The sequence below is a fragment of the Carcharodon carcharias genome, chromosome 2 (genome assembly GCF_017639515.1).
Source record: "Carcharodon carcharias isolate sCarCar2 chromosome 2, sCarCar2.pri, whole genome shotgun sequence".
Lineage (NCBI taxonomy): Eukaryota > Metazoa > Chordata > Chondrichthyes > Lamniformes > Lamnidae > Carcharodon > Carcharodon carcharias.
The window spans coordinates 221,562,308-221,583,202 of record NC_054468.1 but is presented as its reverse complement, the minus strand read 5'-3'; the positions used below and the strand labels follow the sequence as shown (position 1 = coordinate 221,583,202).

The following is a 20,895-nucleotide window of genomic DNA, read 5'->3' as shown; positions in this document are numbered from 1 at the left end:
AATAAACTGAACCTGCATATAGTTTACCAGTCCTGTGTGTGAGATTGGTAAGTTTGTGTAAAGTAGGCATAGGAAGACAGGTGAACGCACCTGGTAGGGGCATGAGTTGGCATGGAGGGTATGAGGGGCTACGGACAGTGGCTGGGGAAACATGATTAAGACCCTTTTGAACTTATTTTTCAAAAGGTTCCTGAATCCGGATGACGGTTCACGACTGCTCTGGTGGGCCGTGAACCACGAGTCATTGAGAAGCTCGCTCAGCTCCACGGAAATTGCAGGGGATGAGGAGATGCCTCCTGCACAATGGAGCTGGCCAGGTTTGGAGTGCAGGGTACAAGGTAGCCAGCACTGGTAAAAACCTGCCGGAAATGAGAATGGGAGTGGGAATCCCAGAATTGGATCTGCCTGCCATTTTTAAATGGCTTCGACCGGACTCTATGAAAATCTGGCCCTTAACCTTAAGAACCTCCTCAAAGGCCCGTAAACCGGTGCAATTATTGGAAACTCGACATGGTGATTCAGTCAATCTCGGGGAGTGGCCAGTTTAGTGGGTGGAGTCATCTCCCAGTATAATGTTCCTTAAAGCCAGCATGGATCACGGAAACACGATTTGCATTGGACACAATTTGTGCCTGAAAGTTCTCAATGTTTTGAACTTGTTTGGAGCATTAAGGCCAACACTACAGGCCCAGATCACCGCATCTACTCTAATACCACCTCCTTACAATATGATGTTTGTGACCCCAAAGCATTTGATATTTCCAGATATCTGTGTGTGTGTGTGTGTGTGTATGTGTGTGTGTGCGCCTGTGTGCGCGCGCGCACGCGTGTGTGTGTGTGTATGTGTGTGTGTGCCTGTGTGCGCGCGTGCGTGTGTGTGTGTCTGACTGAGGGGGAGAGAGAGGTTAGGCTGTAGGAGGGAAGCTGAAGGAGAAGAAATGGAACCGAATGTCAAGTGTCGCAGGGGGAAACAAAAATTGCATCTTTATATAATCTCAGGGGTTTGAGATTAACTCATCGTACAGCACACACAGGGCTTCATGAACACTTCAATATCAACTTTTTAGAAGGAATACCACCAGCCAGTGAGTTCCTTTGGTGGCAAAGGGTGAGGTGTTTGATATTTTAAAATATCTTTGCTTCATTTCCCCCTGATGTTACTCACCAAGGGCTGCTAATGACTGGGAGCAAGTCGACAGAGAAAGCTGCTAACTACCACACACCATTCACTGATCAAGGAGATGGTAGTAATAAATTTCATCTCTCTTTAATCAGTCATAAAAGCTAAGCTGAGGCCTTGTACAGTAAAAAGAAAACAAAAGACTTGCATTTATATAGAGCCTTTCACAAACTCAAGATGTCCCAAGGCACTTTACAATCAATGAGGTGCTTTTGAAGTTTGGTCCTTGTTATAATGCAGAAAATATGCACAATCTCCCATAAACAGCAGGATGATAATAACCCAGGTCTCCTGTTTTTTTTAACTGATCTTGGTTAAGGGGTAAATATTGGCCAGGGCACCAGGGATAACTCCCCTGTCCTTCTTCAGAAGAGCGTTATGGGATCGTTCACATCCACTTGAGAGGCTGGACAGGGCCTTGGTTTAACATCTCATTGAAAGACAGCACCTCCATCAGTGCAGCACTCCCTCAGTACTGCACTGGTGTATTAGCCTAGATTTTTGCACTGAAGTCTCTGGAGTGGGATTTGAACCCATGACTTTCCAACTCAGAGGCGAGAATGCTACCCACTGACCCACAGCATCCTTGGGGCAACCTAAAAGGGATGGTTAAGAGAATTTAGAAGCAGACTAAGCTATTCACCTTTGTTTAAATCCATACATTTTCAACTAAGAGATCCTAATGTTATATATACAAAAGATACTATTTTTCTTAATCATGGATTTATTCACAGATTGCAGCACTACATGTCTGTTTCCTACCTACTAACCCAGTGACCCAGCAGTCTCTCTTTATGCATTTTTTACAGCAGCTCTTCGACAACTGCTCCAAGTTCAATTGAGAGTTCTGATCCTTTATGTGGTGGTGGTGTGTTACAGTTCCCTTAGGAAGTCTGAGTTGCTCTGGCAACATGCACTTTTACACACACATAATCTGGAGCTATGGATAGTGATGGTAAAGGCTCCAACTTCCTTTTCAACGCATGGCTGACCAAGAATCTCTCCTGCTCTTACTGCCTACCACTGGCGCATATTGGAAGGATTTGCAGGTTGGTACTCAACCTGTTGGTCACATTATGAACACACCTCCTTTCGTCAGCAAGGACTGGAGTGGGACTCGATCCCGCTGCTTCTGGCTCAGTGGCAGGGACGCTACCCATTGAACCAGAAGACCTCCTTGCAAGCACAGGGGGTATGTCCTTGCTCTTATATATACACCAGAGAAATCGTATGTTCAACCAGAGGAATGGGATGCACAGCTAGGAAAAGCCACACTTGGGAGGGCAGTCTCTCTTGATAATTGCTCTAAGTGCTTAATTAAAAAATGCCCTTTACCTGTGTATGTTAACAATATAGTTAACATACCGTTAACACCTAAGGGATTTGTAACTGGATTCAAAGGATCCCTGATGCATCATTATTTGTTGGTTTATTAGTATATAGCAACAGAATAGTGAGTTAATATCTGTTTTCTACTACTGCATTGCTGGTTCCCTTTGATTGCCAGCACTATTGGAGTCACTTTAGTTTAACCACCGCTACTTGACTGGAAACTGATAGGAGTACATCAGTCGCTGGAATTAACTTTCTCATTGTACCTCATGCTATCTTTCAGAAATGAGGTTAGATGGGCTCCCAGAGTTGGAAAATCCTGAAACCCACTGCATTAAATATATTTCACTGATGTTCACAAGAAAAATGCAAAGGAATGATTCATTTCAACTTGCAGTTTGTGTGTCATTGTGATGGGAGTTAAGAAAAATACAGATGTCAACTTCCAGTCAAAGATGAATTCATGTCTCTATATATGAGATCAGAGATTTTAAAAAAAACAAATCTTACTGACATGTGGAACAGGCTGCTTGTTTTCCCTGTCTCAATTTACATCGTTGCTATTACAAAAACTACATACAGTCTTGGGGGAGTATGTCTGTCCTCTTGAGCATCGCTCCAACAACGGGGGCTCTGCTTTCAGCAGCCTAGGCCCTTAGCTCTGGGGTGTCTTTCTTGAATCTCGCCACCTCCCTTTCCTCCTTTAAGGCATTCCTTAAAACCTGCCCCTTTGACCAAGCTTATGGTCACCTTTTTATCCATTCATGGGCTGTGGACATCGCGGGCAGCAACTTTTTCCCCATCCCTAGTTGCCCTTGAGAAGATGGTGGTGAGCTGCCTTCTTGAACCGCTGCAGTCCACGTGGTGTTAGGGAGGGATCTCATTCTGTGGCTCGGTGTCGAGTTTGCTCTGTTAAAACTTCTGCAAAAATGTCTTGGGCTGTTTTACTATGTTAAGTCAGTATAAAAGTGAAAGTTGTTGTTATTGAGGATGAATCACTGGGTATGCTTGTGTTTTTTATGCACCGTAGCAATGCTTGAGACCACAATCAGGTCAGCCATGATCTTATCAAATGGCAGAGCAGGCTCAAGGGGCTGATTGACCTACTCCTGCTCCTAATTCATATGTTTGTTGAGGGTGCTGCGCTGGTGCCCATCATTTCTGATCATCTTGTTTATCGCAGGCTGTCACACTGTTGGGGTGAGAGGTTGAAAAGTTGACCGAGAGAATCTCACTGCCTTTGGGCAAGCAGCCATGGGATGTTCAATGGACTCGTCGTCCTGGATTGCTCCAGTAAACCTCCTCGTGAGCAGCTCACAATCTAAATAGCAATATTGTGTGTGTGTGTGTGGGGGGGGGGTGCGCATCTGAGAGCAGGTTGCCTATCGTCTGTGTGGCCGGGAGGAATAAGTAAGGTGTAGGGAGATGGAAAGTAGAAAAACACACCAGAAATGGAAAGGGGCAAGCGGGAAACAGGAAGGAGATAGGAATGGTTCAAGAGAATGGAGTTTCTCTTGTTTATGGTGCACACAAGGTGAATAGTCACCTGGCCAGGTGGAAAGCAGCTGAGAGCTGACTCCATTTTGCTTTGCCTCCTGAACCCTACTTATCCCGTTCCTTGTAAATAAGCAGATTTCTACATCCGATACAAGCAGAACAATTGAACACATTTGTGGAGTATCAGTGCACTTTACACAGCGTGGTAGCTGGTTTTGTATGTGAGCGTGGCTTCTGGGTGTGTGTGTGTCACCCTCTGCATTGCTCATTATCTTGCTGTATAACAGTCTGTTCTATGAAATGGTAGGGTGTGCAGACTCATCACAACTACAGTGCACATTTGTATACTGCCATTAAAATAATAAAGCACCCCGTGGTGCTTTACAGGCACATTATCAGACCACAAGTGACAACAAACCAAAGAATGAGACATCAGGACAGCATTTGACCACAGAGCTCGGTTTCAAGAAGTGCAGGAGAGCGAGGCGAAGCACAGGGAGGGAATTTCAGAGCTAGACATTTACATAAAACACATTTACCTTGCTGTATAGATAGTTTCCCAATTCAACATTTTAAGTATTACTGTAATGAATTTTGCACATTATCAAGAATCAAACCTTTTCCCATATCATCCCCTCAGGTATTCCAACTAAATCCACATGCATTCCATTTATTTATAGTTTCCCAGCTATGCCCTGGAAATGTCACAAGGTCACACCCATCTCCCCTGATGTAGTGCTCCAGCTCCATATTGTGTATCTCCATGAGATTTCAAATCAGTAATCAGCTACTCCTATCCCAGCACTCTCTCCATTGGAAGGACAAAGCAAGATTTCCAAACTGGATCTAAGGTTACCTTAAGAGTTGTAGCAGCTTACAGCACAGAAGGAGGGCCATTCACCTCATCGTGCCTGGACTGGCTTTGAAAGGACAGTTGTGCTCAGTCTCACATCCTCACTCTTTGTCTGCAACCCTGAGTGAAACTCCTCAACCTCAAGAATCATTCCAGCACCATTTTATAATTATTTATGGAAGCTGCTTCCACTGCTTTTTCAGGTACAGCAGTCCAATCCCAACAACTCCCTGAGAGGAAGGATTTTGCCTCATCTCTCCTCTGGATCTTTTGCCGATGATTTCAAGGGTTGGGTTTTGCCCATCCCAAAGCTCAGATGGGTTGCTGAAAATCCAGGTTGCTGGTGGGGGGGGGGGGGGGGGGGGTTACCGCAAATTTACATTTCTTAGGCGATTCCCGCCAGCCACCATTTTGACCAGGGCCGAAAACATAGTGGGTCACAAACCCCCGCCCATGAAAAGTGACGTCGGGTTCTGCATTTTAAATGCCTGCCTCAATTTTGAATTTCCCCAAGTTTGAGATCTTCAGCGAGGTGTAAGGGTTTTTGAGGCCTGTATGAAACGTGTCAAGGTCAGTCAGTTTGTGAACCTTGGGGGAAGCTTGTTGTGGCATTGAGAACCTTTTGATCGGTAAATTTAAAAGGTCTTGCCAACTTCAAATGTCATAATTGTTGCTGTACGGTAAGGTAAGTACGTGTTTAATGTGGTGATTGATCATAGGGCTCTGTGCTTAAAAGGTAAGTGACCATTAAATTGATCAGCATTGTATAAGTACTCAGATGCATTAGAGTATGTTCTCCAGTGCATAAAGTGCTTTTCTACATTCAATAGTATTGAAAGTCATCTATTACTGTGTCATCTGGACCCTATGCTTTGATTTTTACATTGATTTAAAGCCTGGACATCTGTTGAGCCTTTGAAAAACTGAACAGATGGCTACCACTTCAAAGGCACCATTGTATTAAGCTCTGGGTGGGGGAGGGGGGTTGTTTATACGTCTTTGTAATGGAATTTCATTATGAATGCTTGGCTGAGTTTCAAACCTCACTGATGGATTTTGCTTAGCATAACTTGTTGACACACCTGTCAAGGGATGTGTGAGCTTTGTTTTATTCACAGTTTTATGAGCAGTTAAAAAAGATTAAAGTGTTTTGAAGAGGTTTTGAATGGCTGTTTGTTTATTTTGACAGATTTATGAACACTTTGAAGAAGTGGTTTCTTTTCAAGTGGAGTTGAATGACCATGTTTGATTGACAGTTTTATAAGCTCCTAAGAGGAGCAAATTTTTCAAGTGGAGTTTGAATGGATGATTGCTCGTGAATTCTGTCCATAGCGGATACTGAGTAAGTGGGTATGGAGGGTGCATGGGGGAGCTTGGGAGATATGATGGTGTATGGAATGGGCAAGGGACATTGAGGGGGTTTGGGAGATATGAGGGGGTACAGAGGAGGAATGGGGCATATGATGGGGCATGGAGGGGGCATGCAGGAATGGAGAGGAATAGGGAGTATGGAGGGGGCAGGGGGGTGGGTGTGGCTGAGGGGCGAGCACCAGAGCCTAACAGTTATCCCCAGAACTGGGTCAATGTCCCAGTGAATGGAGGCGGGCCTTCTAACCTGCTGACTTCAGGCCAGCTTCGGTTGGCAGCAACCCTGACTCCGACCCCCAAGGGAGAAAATAATACGCGAGTGCCGGTTCATTCAGAACTTGAGAACGCGACATCGGGAAATGGCCTGTCTCGCAATTAAGGAGCCAATCATGAAAGTCCAGCACTGTGACCTCTGGCTATTGACCCACACAAGCCTTTCTTATGCTTTACAGTTTCAGTCTTCTTACCTATGAGTGGGTATACTTGCCCTGGAGGAGTACAGCAAAGGTTCACTAGACTGATTCCTGGGATGAGGGGATTGCTGTGTCAGGCGAGATTGAGTAGATTGGCCCATGTTCCTTAAATATATGGAATTTAGAAGATTCTTAAAACAACGATTCCAAAGAAGAAGTAGATGATGTCTTGTAGCAGATCGGGGGACCTGCTGGTTAATCTGCTCCTGGGCCTGGTCAAGTTTGCTGTAAACAGGTCCAGGTAGAGGGTGGTTGAGGGGATCATTCGACTCAACTGCCTGCCCCTCTCCTGTGGTCTTGTCTGCACCTGGGTGTCCCTGGAGAGTGAGCACACGGTGCCTGCTGGTACACCTGAGGCCTCCTGGACGCCGCTGGGGTTGGAGTGCATATCGGCCCCCAAAGTGAAATTTTAATTTCATTTGATAAGTTTTTGTTAAAGCTTTTGTTTTTTGTTGCAGTGCCCCTTTAAGGGGCTGTTAATTAGTTAATGTGGCCATTTGTTCTAGTTTGCTCCAAAGAGGGTCTCCTGGGACACTGGTTTAGTAGTTAGGAGGCAGGGATCTGTAATGCTGCATCCTGTGGATAAACCTACTATCAAGGCAAAGGTCGGTGTCTTGTTTCTTACTTCACCATCTGGCTTGGATCCATCTAACTAGGGCACAGGCCGGATGGGGCTTGAGGTGGAGTCAGGGTTTAAATTCTGAGACTTGCCTCAGCAATGGTGATGGAAAATTATTTGAAAATCTTGGTTCAGAAGGAAATGGCCGAAAGTGAGACTTTTCAAAAAACAGAAGACAGAGATTTTAGAAATTGCCAGGCGGGGCCAGATCTTAAACTGGACTGTCCTCTCACATGGTCAGGTATCATAGACAGAGAGAGCTGAGTTGATTCAAGGCTCTTTCTTGCAGGGCTCCTGGGTTAATCTTAACATTAGGGACAGGTCATTCAGGGGTGATGTTGGGGGGTGGGGGGGTGTCAGCTTTGGCTGAATAGTCCCCCCACTGAAGCAGAAGGTTGTGGGTCTCACTCCAGAGACTTGAGCATAAAATCTTAGCTGATACTGCAGTGCTGAGGGAGTGCTGCACTGTCAGAGGTACTGTTTGCAGACTACGCATGAGGGGCCAAATGGCTTATCCAAGCTCCTATTTCTTATGCTCTTGTAATGTTGGAAAGCATTTAATCAGATGAAGCATACTAGAAATCTGGAATTCTCTTCCCCATAGACAGTTGAAGCTGCTGGGGTTGGAGGGTGGGTGGGTGGTGTAGGGGTTGCAGGGGCGGGTGCTGGTGGTTGGTGTCAGTTGAAAAATTCAAAACTGAGACTGATAGATCTTTGTTAAATAAGGTTGTTAAGCATTAAGGTGGGTAGATGGAGCTAAGATATAGCTGATCCAGTAGAATGATGGAGCAGGCTCAGGTGGCTGAATAGTCAGTCTCTGTTGCAACGTAAAATAACTTTCAAAAGATGATTGCAGGAGAGCCTCTGAGGAGTTAACTTGAATTAAAAGACTTCAGAGAAGTGCTTAGCACAGATTTTTCATTTGGTGATTAAGTTAAAGATGTTATTCTCTGACGTGGTTTTGTTTTGGTTACACTTCTGCAGTCCAACAGCAATGGCCAAGGAGTGCAGCACTGGAAGATGTGTATCGATGGCTGGTCATTGCTGTCAGGGAACTATTAAATCAGATTTATCATCTAAAAGAGTGAGACAAGATTATAAAACCAATAACATACATGGGCTATGTTTTTGTTATGAGTGAGATAAATTGAAGTAAATTTCATTTTCAAATGACGGGCGAGTGCCAGATTTGGCAGGACTGGAAACAGAGGCAGGCACACTCTCTCTCTCTCTCTCACGCACACCCACCCACCCACAGACACAAACAACCCCACCCCCACCCCCACACACCCACACACAGTCTCAGGCAAAGACAGAGATGACACCATTGCAATGGGAGTTTTACCACTTACTGATAGGAACGTAGGGTCCTTGTGCCGTAGCTCAAGGCGTCCTCCCAGCGCGCGAGCTGAATGCAGGCGTCCATGGCAGCATCGAGCATCTTCGACAGATAGAGGTTAGTGTCTGGAAGGACATCTCGATTCTTATCTAGGAGAGTCTGGCACATGTCTACAATCTCTTCCCAGTCTGTTATTAACTTCAGTTAAGGAGTCAGGCAGGAAAATAAAACAGAAACCCATAAGATATTATTTTACAAAAGACAGCTGCTTTATGCTAAATAAGGGCATCTGCTCTGCACTCAAGGGCCTCGTGCTCCTGGCTACTTTGTTCCGAGACAAAATTCGACACACAATATATCTCCAATTTAATTAATTTTCTTTTATACCAGAGCAGTGTGCTAGACAGTTCAAAGCAGGAATGGTGGAGACCTGTCTTGTGTTGTGTGTGACCACATCCCCACTGTTTTTACAGTTTTTATACATGAGGATGTCTCGTTCTGCAGGAACTCCAAAAACACCAACCTACACTCCCAACCTTCAGCCCCACACTCCTGATCTATGGACACCCAGTGCGGAGGGGGGGGTGTCGGGAAGGAGGAGGACCTCCTCGTGAACCTGCTCCTGGGCTTGGCTAAGTTAGCCATTAACAGGTCCAGGCAGCAGGCGATCGAGGGGGTTGTCCCACCCGACTGTTTGCCCCTCTTCCGCGTCTACGTTCACGACCGGGTGTCCCTGGAGAGGGAGCACGCGGTGTCTGCCGGCACCGTTGGGGCCTTCCTTGTCCGGTGGGCACCGCGGGGGTTGGGGTGCTTTATCAACCCCTTTAATCACATTATGGTTTGATTATGTAAGTTTTCTTTAAACTTTGTCTTTGGTTTTACAGCTGACCTGACTTAGGGGCTGTGTTTACTTTATCCCCCATTTTGTTGATTTAGTTTATTAGGCTGGCTTTAAAAGAGCTACACTCCCAACACAAGACTCAATACTCTAACTCCTTCTTTGCCCAGGGTCTCAACACATTTGCACTTCTTGTCTTCCTTTATCCACTGCATTGAGGCATTTAAAAACCAAACTTGGCATCAAGCTAACTGTTATACCAAACAAACCCATCCCTAAACTTTGTCTCGGTTTTGTGTGCATAATGCAACACACTTGTTCCACTTTATCCAAATTTGGTTTTGGGATGCGAATGGCACTGTCAGGCAGTGCTTACTGTCCACCCTTAGTTACCCTGAGGGCATTAAGAGTCAACATTGTACTGTGCACTAGACTTTTTTTTATATTCATTCACGGGATGTGGGTGTCGCTGGCTAGGCCAGTATTTATTACCCATTCCTAATTGCCCTTGAGAAGGTGGTGGTGAGCTGCTTTCTTGAACCGCCACAGTCCCTGTGGTGTAGGTACACCCACAGTGCTGGTAGGGATGGAGTTCCAGGATTCTGATCCAGCGACAGTGAAGGAACGAGGATATATTTTCAAGTCAGGATGGTGTGTGGCTTGGAGGGGAACTTCCAGGTGGTGATGTTCCCATGTATTTGCTGCCCTTGTCCTTCTAGATGGTAGCGGTGGTGGATTTGGAAGATGCTTTCTAAGGAGCCTTGGTGAATTTCTGCAGTGCATCTTGTAGATGGCACACTGCTGCCACTATTTGTCAGTGGTGGAGGGAGTGAATGTTTGTGGATGTGGTGCCAATCAAGCGGGTGCTTTGTCCTGGATGGTGTCCAACTTCTTCAGTGTTGGAGCTGCACTCATCCAGGCAAGTGGAGAGTATTCCATCACACTCCTGACCGGTGCCTTGTTGATGATGGACAGGCTTTGGGGAGTTAGGAAGTGAGTTACTCACTGCAGGATTCCGAGCCTCTGACCTGCTCTTGCAGCCACAGTATTTATATGGCTACAAGAGCCACTTGCATGTAACCCTTACCTGAAGGGCAGAGGTTCGGGATTAAATGGAGCTGGGTCCTCCTGGAGTGTTTAGCATTAGCTGCCCCCACTCTTAATTTGCAGCATAACCACCTCCTTCAAGGCAGACCAGAGTGGTAAGAACATGGAACATGGAGTACCTGAGGTGAATAACAGATGCGTTCAAGAGGAAGCTAGATAAGCACATGAGGGAAAAAGGAATAGAGGGTTAAGCTGTTGGCTTAGATTAGTGCTTCCCAAACATGTTCTTGGTGTGACCCTGTCTTAGTGCCTCAGAGTTGTATAGAACCTTGGTGAGGCCACAGCTGGAGTCCTGTGTGCAGTTCTGGTCGCCACATTATAGGAAGGATGTGATTGCACTGGAGGGGGTGCAGAGGAGATTCACCAGGATGTTGCCTGGGATGAAACATTTAAGTTATGAAGAGAGGTTGGACAGACTTGGGTTGTTTTCATTGGAGCAGAGGAGACTGAGGGGCAACCTGATGGAGGTATACAAGATTATGAGGGGCATGGACAGGGTGGATAGGGAGCAGCTGTTCCCCTTAGTTGAAGGGTCAGTCATGAGGGGACATAAGTTCAAGGTGAGGGGCAGGAGATTCAGGGGGGATGTGAGGAAAAAGGATTTTACCCAGAGGGTGGTGACGGTCTGGAATATACTGCCTGGGAGGGTGGTGGAGGTGGGTTACCTCACATCCTTTAAAAAGTACCTGGATGAGCACTTGGCACATCATAACATTCAAGGCTATGGGCCAAGTGCTGGTAAATGGGATTAGGTAGGTAGGTCAGGTGTTTTTCACGTGTCGGTGCACGGGCCTCTTCTGCACTGTGAGATTCTGTGATTCTATGTGGCCCCATAGTGAAAATTTAGGTTGGGGGGGGGGGTGGTGTGGTGTAAAAGAAATGAACGTACCTTTTCCCAGGTTTGTTTTTGCAGCAGCAAATCAAGCCTCAGGGAGCAGTCATGAGGCAGTGGCCACCAATGGGAAAAATGGCGAGGACTTAAAGGGGCCTCACAGCTGTCAGAAATCAGTCCGAGCTCCATGGCAGCCATTGCTGTCTTGGAGCTCGCGACCCCAAAATCTCCTCTTGTGACCCCACTGGGTGTCACGACCCACAGTTTGGGAAACCCTGGAGCAGATGAAATAAGGTGGGAGGAGGTTCGGTGTGGGGCACAAACACCGGCACAGGCCTGTCTGGTTGAAAGACTTGTTTCTGTGCTCTAAATTCAATGCCGGTCCCAACTGACCTCTTGTTCTCCCTCTTATTCTTGTCCGCCTGACTGCTGCCATTTACTAAGGGCTTTGGGCCCATCTCTTCGGTTCAATAAAAAGAGGAAAAGCAACAGCCATGAACGAAGTTTGCAAAACGCAATTTGTTATCTGCACACGATGTGGTGCTGTGTTGTGGGCCAGCAGACTTCTAAGCTGGGGGATGTTCGATGAGGATGAAGGCTCAGATTCAAGAGGTGTGGGCCATCACAGACCCTTCACGCTTTCTGTTTATCTTACGCGCCCCCGGGATGTGGGAATCACTGGCAAGGCCAGCATTTACGGCCTGTCTCTGGTTTCCCTGGAGACGGGGGGTAGTGGGCTGCCTTCTTTACACCCGCTGCAGCCCATGTGCTGATGATGCTCTCACTGTGGTGTCAGATCAGAATTTCAGGACATCAACCCAGCGATAGTGAAGCAAGGGAAGCTGCATGTATCCAAGTCAGGATGCTGTGTAACCTGGAGGTGACAGTTCATCTTGCCCTTCTCGGTGGTAAGGTGCAGGGGAGGAGGCTGCTGCCTAAGTAACCTTTATGAATATTGGTGAAAAGAGGGGCAAGCTACCCAAGCTTTTTGCCTTGCACTCATCAGGACAAATGCAAGAATGCCAAATTTCAAACACTTACAACAATTTATACTACAGGAGTAAAGGGTGCTGATTGGTTGGCAAGTCAACTCTGATTGGCTGGGGCATTGCCATGGTGTAAGCTACAGGGAATTATAGGCTCCCCAAGCTCTGTGTAGCATACATTGTTGTGATCGTTTGAAATTTGGCATTCTTGTGTTTGTCCTGATGAGAGCAAGATGAAAAGCTTCAGCAACATGTCTCCCTTTTCAGTAATATTCAAGTTCTGTACCAGCAAGCGACTGTCTGTAACCTTTATGAGTTGCTGAAATGCACACTGCAGCCACAGTGCACTGGCAGTGGAGGGGATAGACATGGAGTTTGATTGAAGGGACACCAGCTCTGAATGGTGTCAAGGACAATGTGTGGGGTCATAGGAAAAACTTTCCATTGGCCGGACACAAGGGAAACAGTCATGGTTAACATGGAGACCCAGTCATCTGAAATCCAGGGTATCACTGCAGGCGTGTATCGGTTGGTTCGAGCCATCTTCAGCTCCTGCAACAATGACTTGCCCTCACTCGCTTAGCTATGCACATGCTAAATAATGAATAAATAAGTCATTAGGTCAGGAGTTGGGCTGTATGTTGACGACTCTGGCATATTCAGCTTCATTCACAACTCTTCGGACAGTGAAATAGCCTATGCCAGCCCACCGTAGGATCTGGATATCTACCAGGCCCGGGCCGACCAATTAAAGGCAACGTTCGTGCCCCGTAAAAGTCAACACGAATAAAGGAAAGCTCAGCCATCCCACTTTTTCCTTTCAATGGCACCACAACAGCTGAAGCAGACATCAGCATCATCTTGGCAGTCACCGTTCACCAGCAGTGGACTAGGCTACAAGAGTAGGGCAGAGTTGGATATCCTGCCACAAATGGCCCCCCACTCCTGACCTCTCGTGCCTCCCCACCATTGACAAGGCTCAGATCAGGAGTCCGATGGAATACACATCACTCCTCTGAATGAGGTCAGCTTTAACAACACTCAAAAAGGCTCAACACCATTCAGGTTCGCTTGATTAGCACCTCCCCTCACCAGGTTCATTCTGTTTGATTCAGGAAAGAAATCAGCGAACTGACTGAGGGTTACATATTTATAAAGAGTTCAATTATTCAGAAAGCTGGGGTGGAAGAACTGCAGAACTTGGAAGATGGTCCAGGGTAATGTTAACTGTGGTTTTCACTTGGCCGCTTCCTACAGGACATAGCCTCGAATAAAATATACATGCAACAAAGCAAAACATAATAAGTAAAAAATAAATGGGTCAACATGCCAGCTAGTAATAATTTACTTCAATAGTGTAGGAAAGTCTTGCCACTGTCATGAAAGGCTTTTGCTCAGTAAGGTGGTGGTGCCACAGTAGGTAAACTGAAAGCTGCCATCTACAGAATAAGATCCACAAACAGGAGTTACCTTCAATATACTGATCATTGCAGACCAGTCTTGTGATCTGAACTCACTGTGTGCCAACCTCTGCAATCTTTTGTGACTGTTTATACTTCATTTGGAGCGATCATAGGTAGTTATGTGAATTGTTTGTTCCACTGAATGAGGAAGAGGAGAGGAAGAGAGAGAGAGGGAGAAAGGGAGAATGAGAGGATATGAGAGAGAGAGAGAGAGAGAGTGAAAGAAAGTGAGAGAAAACGGGTAGACAGCAGGGCAGACAGGGGAAGAGGGTGAGTGATGAACAGGAGAGCTAGAGAGAGAAGGCAAATAAGGAAAGGGTGAAGGACAAGTGAGGCTGGGTGGGGTGGGGGCTGGGGAGAGAGCAGGGACAGGAGATGGGAGGCAGAGTTTTTGTATGTGCTTGTGTCATTATTGAGCCACACAAGGGCAGATGGCACCACCAGCTGATGCCAGGATCGATCCCTGGTCTTTCATGAAATAATTGACATTTGTGGGAGTGGCAACAGGAGCACTACAATCAGCCTCAGAACCACTGGTTTTAGGAGGCAAATAGGAAAAAAAGAGCACCGATTCCCACTGCTGATCACCGACCAATGGTGTCCACTGGAAGGTGCACACATCAGATGAGAAAAGAATTGGCCTCATTCTGGATCCCCCTCTGGCTCCTCACTGGCCTCTGGCATGAAGGGCTGGAAGCTCACAACCTTCACCCGCCCCAGCGACAGTACAGCACGGAGCAGAACACTGATTGGTGGGGCAGGGGGTGCAGGGGAGGGGTGAACTGTAAGAACCACAGAAACAGGAGACATCCTCAACCATTATTGGGCACCTGAGAGCAGCATTGGCAACAGTGCACACACACCTCCCCAGAAAATAGATGATGAGGCTCTCACCAGCTGGCTATTTTCCTTTGCTGGAGGCATTAGTCGGCTGCCTGTTAAAATCTAAGTGGGAATGAGTAACCTCCGCAGAAAGGCAGAGACATCTGAGCTACCCACACTGTCATGTGGGGTGCAGCATGCTTGGACCTAAACAGGACAGACTGAAAAATATTAATAAAATATAATTGGCAAATGGACTTCGATATAGTCAAGTGTAAGGTGGTGCATAGGACGCATACAGAGGTCACTTAATCCTTGGAAATAAGCCTAAATGGGGGAGTAGGGCAAAGAGATGGAGGAGTATTGAGTCACAAATTGCTGAAAGCAGCAACGAAAGTTAATAAAGCCATAAAAAATGCAAACAAAGCACTGGAGTTTATTTCTAGAGGGATAGAATTGAAAAGCAGAGAGCTTATGTTAAACATGTATGGAGCCTGGGTTAGACTACTGTACACATTTCTGGTCTCCATATTTTAAAAACAATATAGAGGCACTGGAGAAGGAGATAACAATGTTTACAAGGAAAATACCACAACTGAGAGGTTATACCCATCAGGAAAGATTAAAAAGACTCAGGCTTTGTCCTCTGGAAGAAAGAAGGCTGAGGGGTGACCTGATAGAAGCCTTCAAGATTATAAAAGGTATTCGATAAGGCATAAGTAGAAAAAAGTGTTTTCACTCGTGACAACAAAAACTAGGGACCACGAGTATCAGCTTCTCGCCTGTGAGTCCAATAAGGAATTTACGAGACATTTTCTTACTCAGAGAGTTAGGATATGAAACTCATTATCATAAGGAGTCATTGAGATGAATAACTTAAGAGAAATAAATAACGGAGAAACATATATGATGGAGTTAGGCAAAATGAGTGAGAGGAGGCCCGTGTTGGACATAAATATTGGTGTAGATCAGTTCATTGAATGGCCTTTATCTGGGCTATAAATTTGTGTAATATCAAAAAGATTTAAGGTTGAACATTCCAAACCCCCACACATCTTCAGGGAGAAGGGTAGCCTAGCAGGACAACTGTTCAAAGTGCTCGGCAATTTTAATAGTGTCTGAGTCATCTCCCTAACCCTAAAGACCTCTGCTGCTCAAACACTGACAGGATAGACTCCACAGGGGGCATGGCGAAATTCAAAACAAGACAACCTGCAGTCACATGATTTCCACTCCCCACCCCCCGCTACACCCCAATAACCCAGGAAGGTGTTTCCGGGTCAGGGTCTCAGGCCAGCCTGAAGTTGCGGCCCTGCTGTAGGAACCAAATTGAGGATGCACAGGGACACTCCCCCATCAGCGATGTCATCAGGGCGGCCTAACAGGGTCAGAAGCCTAACTCCAGGAGCTCCATGCCACGCCTGAGAATTATCCCACTGTACGAAAGGAGGGAGTGCTGAGAGCAAATACCTTCCCTTCTCTCTCCCTTCACATACAAAAGCTGCGCTTTTAAAGCCTACACCTAGTCTACATTCTCAGCTTCAAAACTATGAGCTTCTTTTGATTCCCCATATGTCACTTTTAGCCTCAATTTCAGTAAAACATAAAATCCTGAGGTCACCAACTGAGGGACGTCCAGGCTGGGAAGTGGAAAATTCCCCATCCTTTTTCTCTGCTTGGCGTCAGTATTAAGCATTCCCTCCTCTCACCTTGCTCTGATAATATACCTCAGCCCTGAGGTCAGAGAAACGGCTACCATCAATGTGGGTTACCTATTTTCTCATCAGCCATCCAAAGTGACACTGCCAGTCTACTGCCAGTTTGGCGTGTGTGCCAACCTTTCAAACTCATTTTATCTGGGGCCAGGAGCCTTATGACAAGAGCCTTAGGTCCCCAAGGGGACAAGGACAACCTACGTACTAACCCACAATGCCCCACTCATCCACCATCTCGATGTAAATAATTGTTTTACCGTCATTGTTCTCTCAGCTTTCTGACAAACAGCCTTACTCTCCCGGACAGTGGGAAGACACCGTAAGAGTTGCTGAAAAATGGGTGCTTTGTGCAAGGTCGTCCTTGACTATTGAGTAAGACTGTTGCTGCACTGCTCTGTACCATCCAGATCAAAGAATCAGCCAACCCAGGCTGGGCACTTCACCACATGAGACAACTCAAGTCAATAACAGTTACCATACAATTAACCTTTCAAGCTGTCATCAATCTACTTAGCAGCTTTGCAAACTCAAGAGCAAATATGATGTGTAAGCCAAGAAAATAATTGGGTTGGAATAGAAAGAAAAGGAGCGAAGGCTTGCATTTTTATTGTATTTCAAAGCCTCAGGACATCGCAAAGTGCTTTACAGCCAATGATGTAGTGTCACTATTGTGGCGTAGGAAACACAGCAGCCAATTTGCACACAGTCAGCCCCCACACATAGCAATGTTTTTTGTGATGCTGGCTGAGTGTTAAATATTGGCTAAGGGGCCAGGGATAACTCTTATGCTCTCCTTCAAAGCAGTGCCTTAGGATCTTTTAAGGTAAAAGCAAAACACTGAGGATGCTGGAAATCCAAAACAAAAATAAAAATACCTGGAAAACCTCAGCAGGTCTGGCAGCATCTGCGGAGAGGAACACAGTTAACATTTCGAGTCTATATGACTCTTCAACAGAACTAAGTAAAAATAAAAGAGAGGTGAAATATAAGCTTGTTTAAGAGGGGGTGGGACAAGAAGAGCTGGATAGAGGGCCAGTGATAGGTGGAGATAACCAAAAGATGTCATGGACAAAAGGACAAAGAGGTGTTGAAGGTGGTGATATTATCTAAAGGAATGTGCTAATTAAGGGTAGAAAGCAGGACGAGCAAGGTACAGATAGCCCTAGTGGGGGTGGGGTGGGGTGAAGGAATCGATAAAAGCTTAAAGGTAGAGATAAAACAATGGATGGAAATACATTTAAAAATAATAGAAATAGGTGGGAAAAGAAAAATCTTTATAAATTATTGGAAAAAAAGGGGGGATCGGAAAGGGGGTGGGATGGAGGAGAGAGTTCATGATCTAAAATTGTTGAATTCAATATTCAGTCCGGAAGGCTGTAAAGTGCCTAGTCGGAAGATGAGGTGCTGTTCCTCCAGTTTGCAGTGAACTTCACTGGAACAATGCAGCAGGCCAAGGACGGACATGTGGGCATGAGAGCAGGGTGGTGTGTTGAAATGGCAAGCGACAGGGAGGTCTGGGTCATGCTTGCGGACAGACCGAAGGTGTTCTGCAAAGCGGTCACCCAGTCTGCGTTTGATCTCTCCAATGTAGAGGAAACCGCATTGGGAGCTTCCGCATTCAAAGGATCATCCCCTGCCATTTCCGCCAACTCCAGCATGATGCCACCACCAAACACATCTTCCCTTCACCCCCTCTGGTGGCAATCCGCAGGGATCGTTCCCTCCGGGACACCCTGGTCCACTCCTCCATCACCCCCTATACCTCAACCCCCTCCCATGGCACCTTCCCATGCAACCACAGAAGATGCAACACCTGCCCCTTTACTTTCCCTCTCCTCACCGTCCAAGGGCCCAAACACTCCTTTCAAGTGAAGCAGCATTTCACTTGCACTTCCCTCAATTTCATCTACTGCATTCGTTGCTTCCAATGCGGTTTCCTCTACATTGGAGAGACTAAACGCAGACTGGGTGACCGCTTTGCAGGACATCTTCGGTCTGTCCGCAAGCATTACCCAGACCTCCCTGTCGCTTGCCATTTCAACACTCCACCCTGCTCTCATGCCCACATGTCCGTCCTTGGCCTGCTGCAATGTTCTAGCGAAGCTCAACGCAAACTGGAGGAACAGCACCTCATCTTCCGACAAGGCACTTTACAGCCTTCCGGACTGAATATTGAATTCAACAATTTTGGATCATGAACTCTCTCCACCATCCCCACCCCCTTTCCAATCCCCCCTTTTTTTTCCAATAATTTATATAGATTTTTCTTTTCCCACCTATTTCCATTATTTTTAAATGTATTTCCATCCATTGTTTTACCTCTAACTTTTAACCTTTTTCGATTCCTTCACCCCACCCCACCCCCACTGGGGCTATCTGTACCTTGCTTGTCCTGCTTTCTACCCTTAATTAGCACATTCCTTAGATAATAGCACCACCTTCAACACCTCTTTGTCCTTTTGTCTGTGATATCTTTTGGTTATCTCCACCTATCACTGGCCCTCTATCCAGCTCTACTTGTCCCACTCCCCCTTAAACCACCTTATATTTCACCTCTCTTCTATTTTTACTTAGTTCTGTTGAAGAGTCATATGGACTCGAAATGTTAACTGTGTTCCTCTCCGCAGATGCTGCCAGACCTGCTGAGTTTTTCCAGGTATTTTTATTTTTTCCAGAGGATCTTTTGCCTGAGGAGGCAGAGGGGGTATTGGTTTTTTGTCTCATGTGAAAAATGGCACCTCTGACAGTGCCATACTCCCTCAGTACTGCACCGGGGTGTCAGCCTTGATTTTGTGCTCAAGCTTCTGGAGTGAGACTTGAATCAATAATCCTCTGACTCAGGTGGAGAGCATGCCCACTGAACTAAGACAAACTGGACTAGGAGCTAACGTGCAACAGAGAGCTGATATAATGCGCTACTTGATAGGCAGTCAAATGTCAGGGTACATGATACACTAACCTGGAACAGTACAGAAATAACCTGAGAAAAGCGACCAACAAGGCCAGTGTATGAATTACAGGTACACCTTAATCCTTCTCATTTTTAATAACATCTTCCCCTGGAAGCAGGGCCCCTATAGAATGTTGTTCAAACAGTGGATATTCCCTCTCTGTTGGGAAGTGATCAAAGAATCGTGTGGATTGGTCTCTCTAAATTTTTACCTCCTCATCCCTTCCAAAACACAAGCAAGATATTGGAACTTGGTGGAAGAGGCATCGTGACTCAGTGTCACATTTCATTCTTGCAAGATATTACACCAGCAATGTATTTTTTTATTCATCTGTGGCATGTGGGCGTCACTGGCTGGGCCAACATTTATTGCCCATCCCTAATTGCCCTTGAGAAGGTGGTGGTGAGCTGCCTTCTTGAACCGCTGCAGTCCCTGTGGTGTAGGTACACCCACAGTGCTCTTAGGGAGGGAGTTCCAGGGTTTTGAGCCAGTGACAGTGAAGGAACGGTGATATATTTCCAAGTCAGGATGGTGTATGACTTGGAGGGGAACTTCCAGGTGGTGGTGTTCCCATGTATCTGCTACCCTTGTCCTTCTAGGTGGTGGAGGTCGTGGGTTTGGAAGGTGCTGTTGAAGGAGGCTTGGTGAGTTACTACAGTGCATCTTGTATAAAGTGCATCAATGGTGGAGTGAGTGATCGTTGAAGGTAATGGATGGGTGCCAATCCTGCAGCTGCTTTGTCCTGGCTGGTGTTGAGCTTCTAGAGTGTTGTTGGAGCTGCACTCATCCAGGCAAGTGGACAGTATTCCATCACACTCCTGATTGTGCCTTGTAGATGGTGAACAGTCTTTGGAGAGTCAGGCAGTTGAATTACTTGCCGCAGAATTCTCAGCTTCTGACCTGTTCTTGTAGCCACAGTATTTATATGGCTGGTCAACGGTAACCCCTAGGATACTGGTGGGGTTTAAGTGATGGCAATGCTATTGAATGTCAAGGAGGATGGTTAGATTCTCCCTTGTTCAAGATGGTCAGTGTCTGGCACTTGGGTGACATATAAATGTTAGTTGTTACTTATCAGCCCAAGCCATGACGTGGTCCAGGTCTTGATGCATGTGGGCATGGACTGCTTCAGTGACTGAGAGATTGCAAATGGCACTGAATTCAGTGCAATCATGAGCGAAGATTATCACTGCACCCAGTGATACCACCAAGCTTGTTCACCATGCAGCATCAGTTATAGGGTCACTGGGGCAAGCAGCACTCGGCACTTTTTTCCTGCAGCAAAATGACATTAAGGACAGAGTTTTGCATCCCAAGGTCGGCTACGTGCCTGACCCGAACGGGCATGTGATCGCGCGAGACGACGTCGAGCGAGTGTACCGCCATCATCGCGCACTCTGGGCGATATTTCACCGGGCGGGGTGCGCCGATGGTGGAAACGCACCCGCTGACAATTAGAGGGGTAATTAAGCCCATTAACGGCCCAATCGTCGTCAACTTTTCATGGCAGACAGGCCAAT

At 46.3% G+C, this 20,895-nt stretch overlaps 1 protein-coding gene across 5 annotated transcripts in view; it reads right to left on the bottom strand.

Moving 5' to 3' along the window:
- Positions 1–20,895, bottom strand: part of smyd3 (SET and MYND domain containing 3) — a 921,006-nt gene that overhangs the window by 52,011 nt on the left and 848,100 nt on the right. For 4 of the 5 annotated variants that reach the window (XM_041182999.1, XM_041183002.1, XM_041183001.1 and 1 more), the window contains one exon: positions 8,675–8,849. In XM_041182999.1, the coding sequence (XP_041038933.1) occupies positions 8,675–8,849 (175 nt within the window). Of the gene's footprint in view, positions 1–8,674; positions 8,860–20,895 lie in introns of all 5 variants that reach the window. The other variant, XM_041183000.1, reaches the window with a different exon arrangement.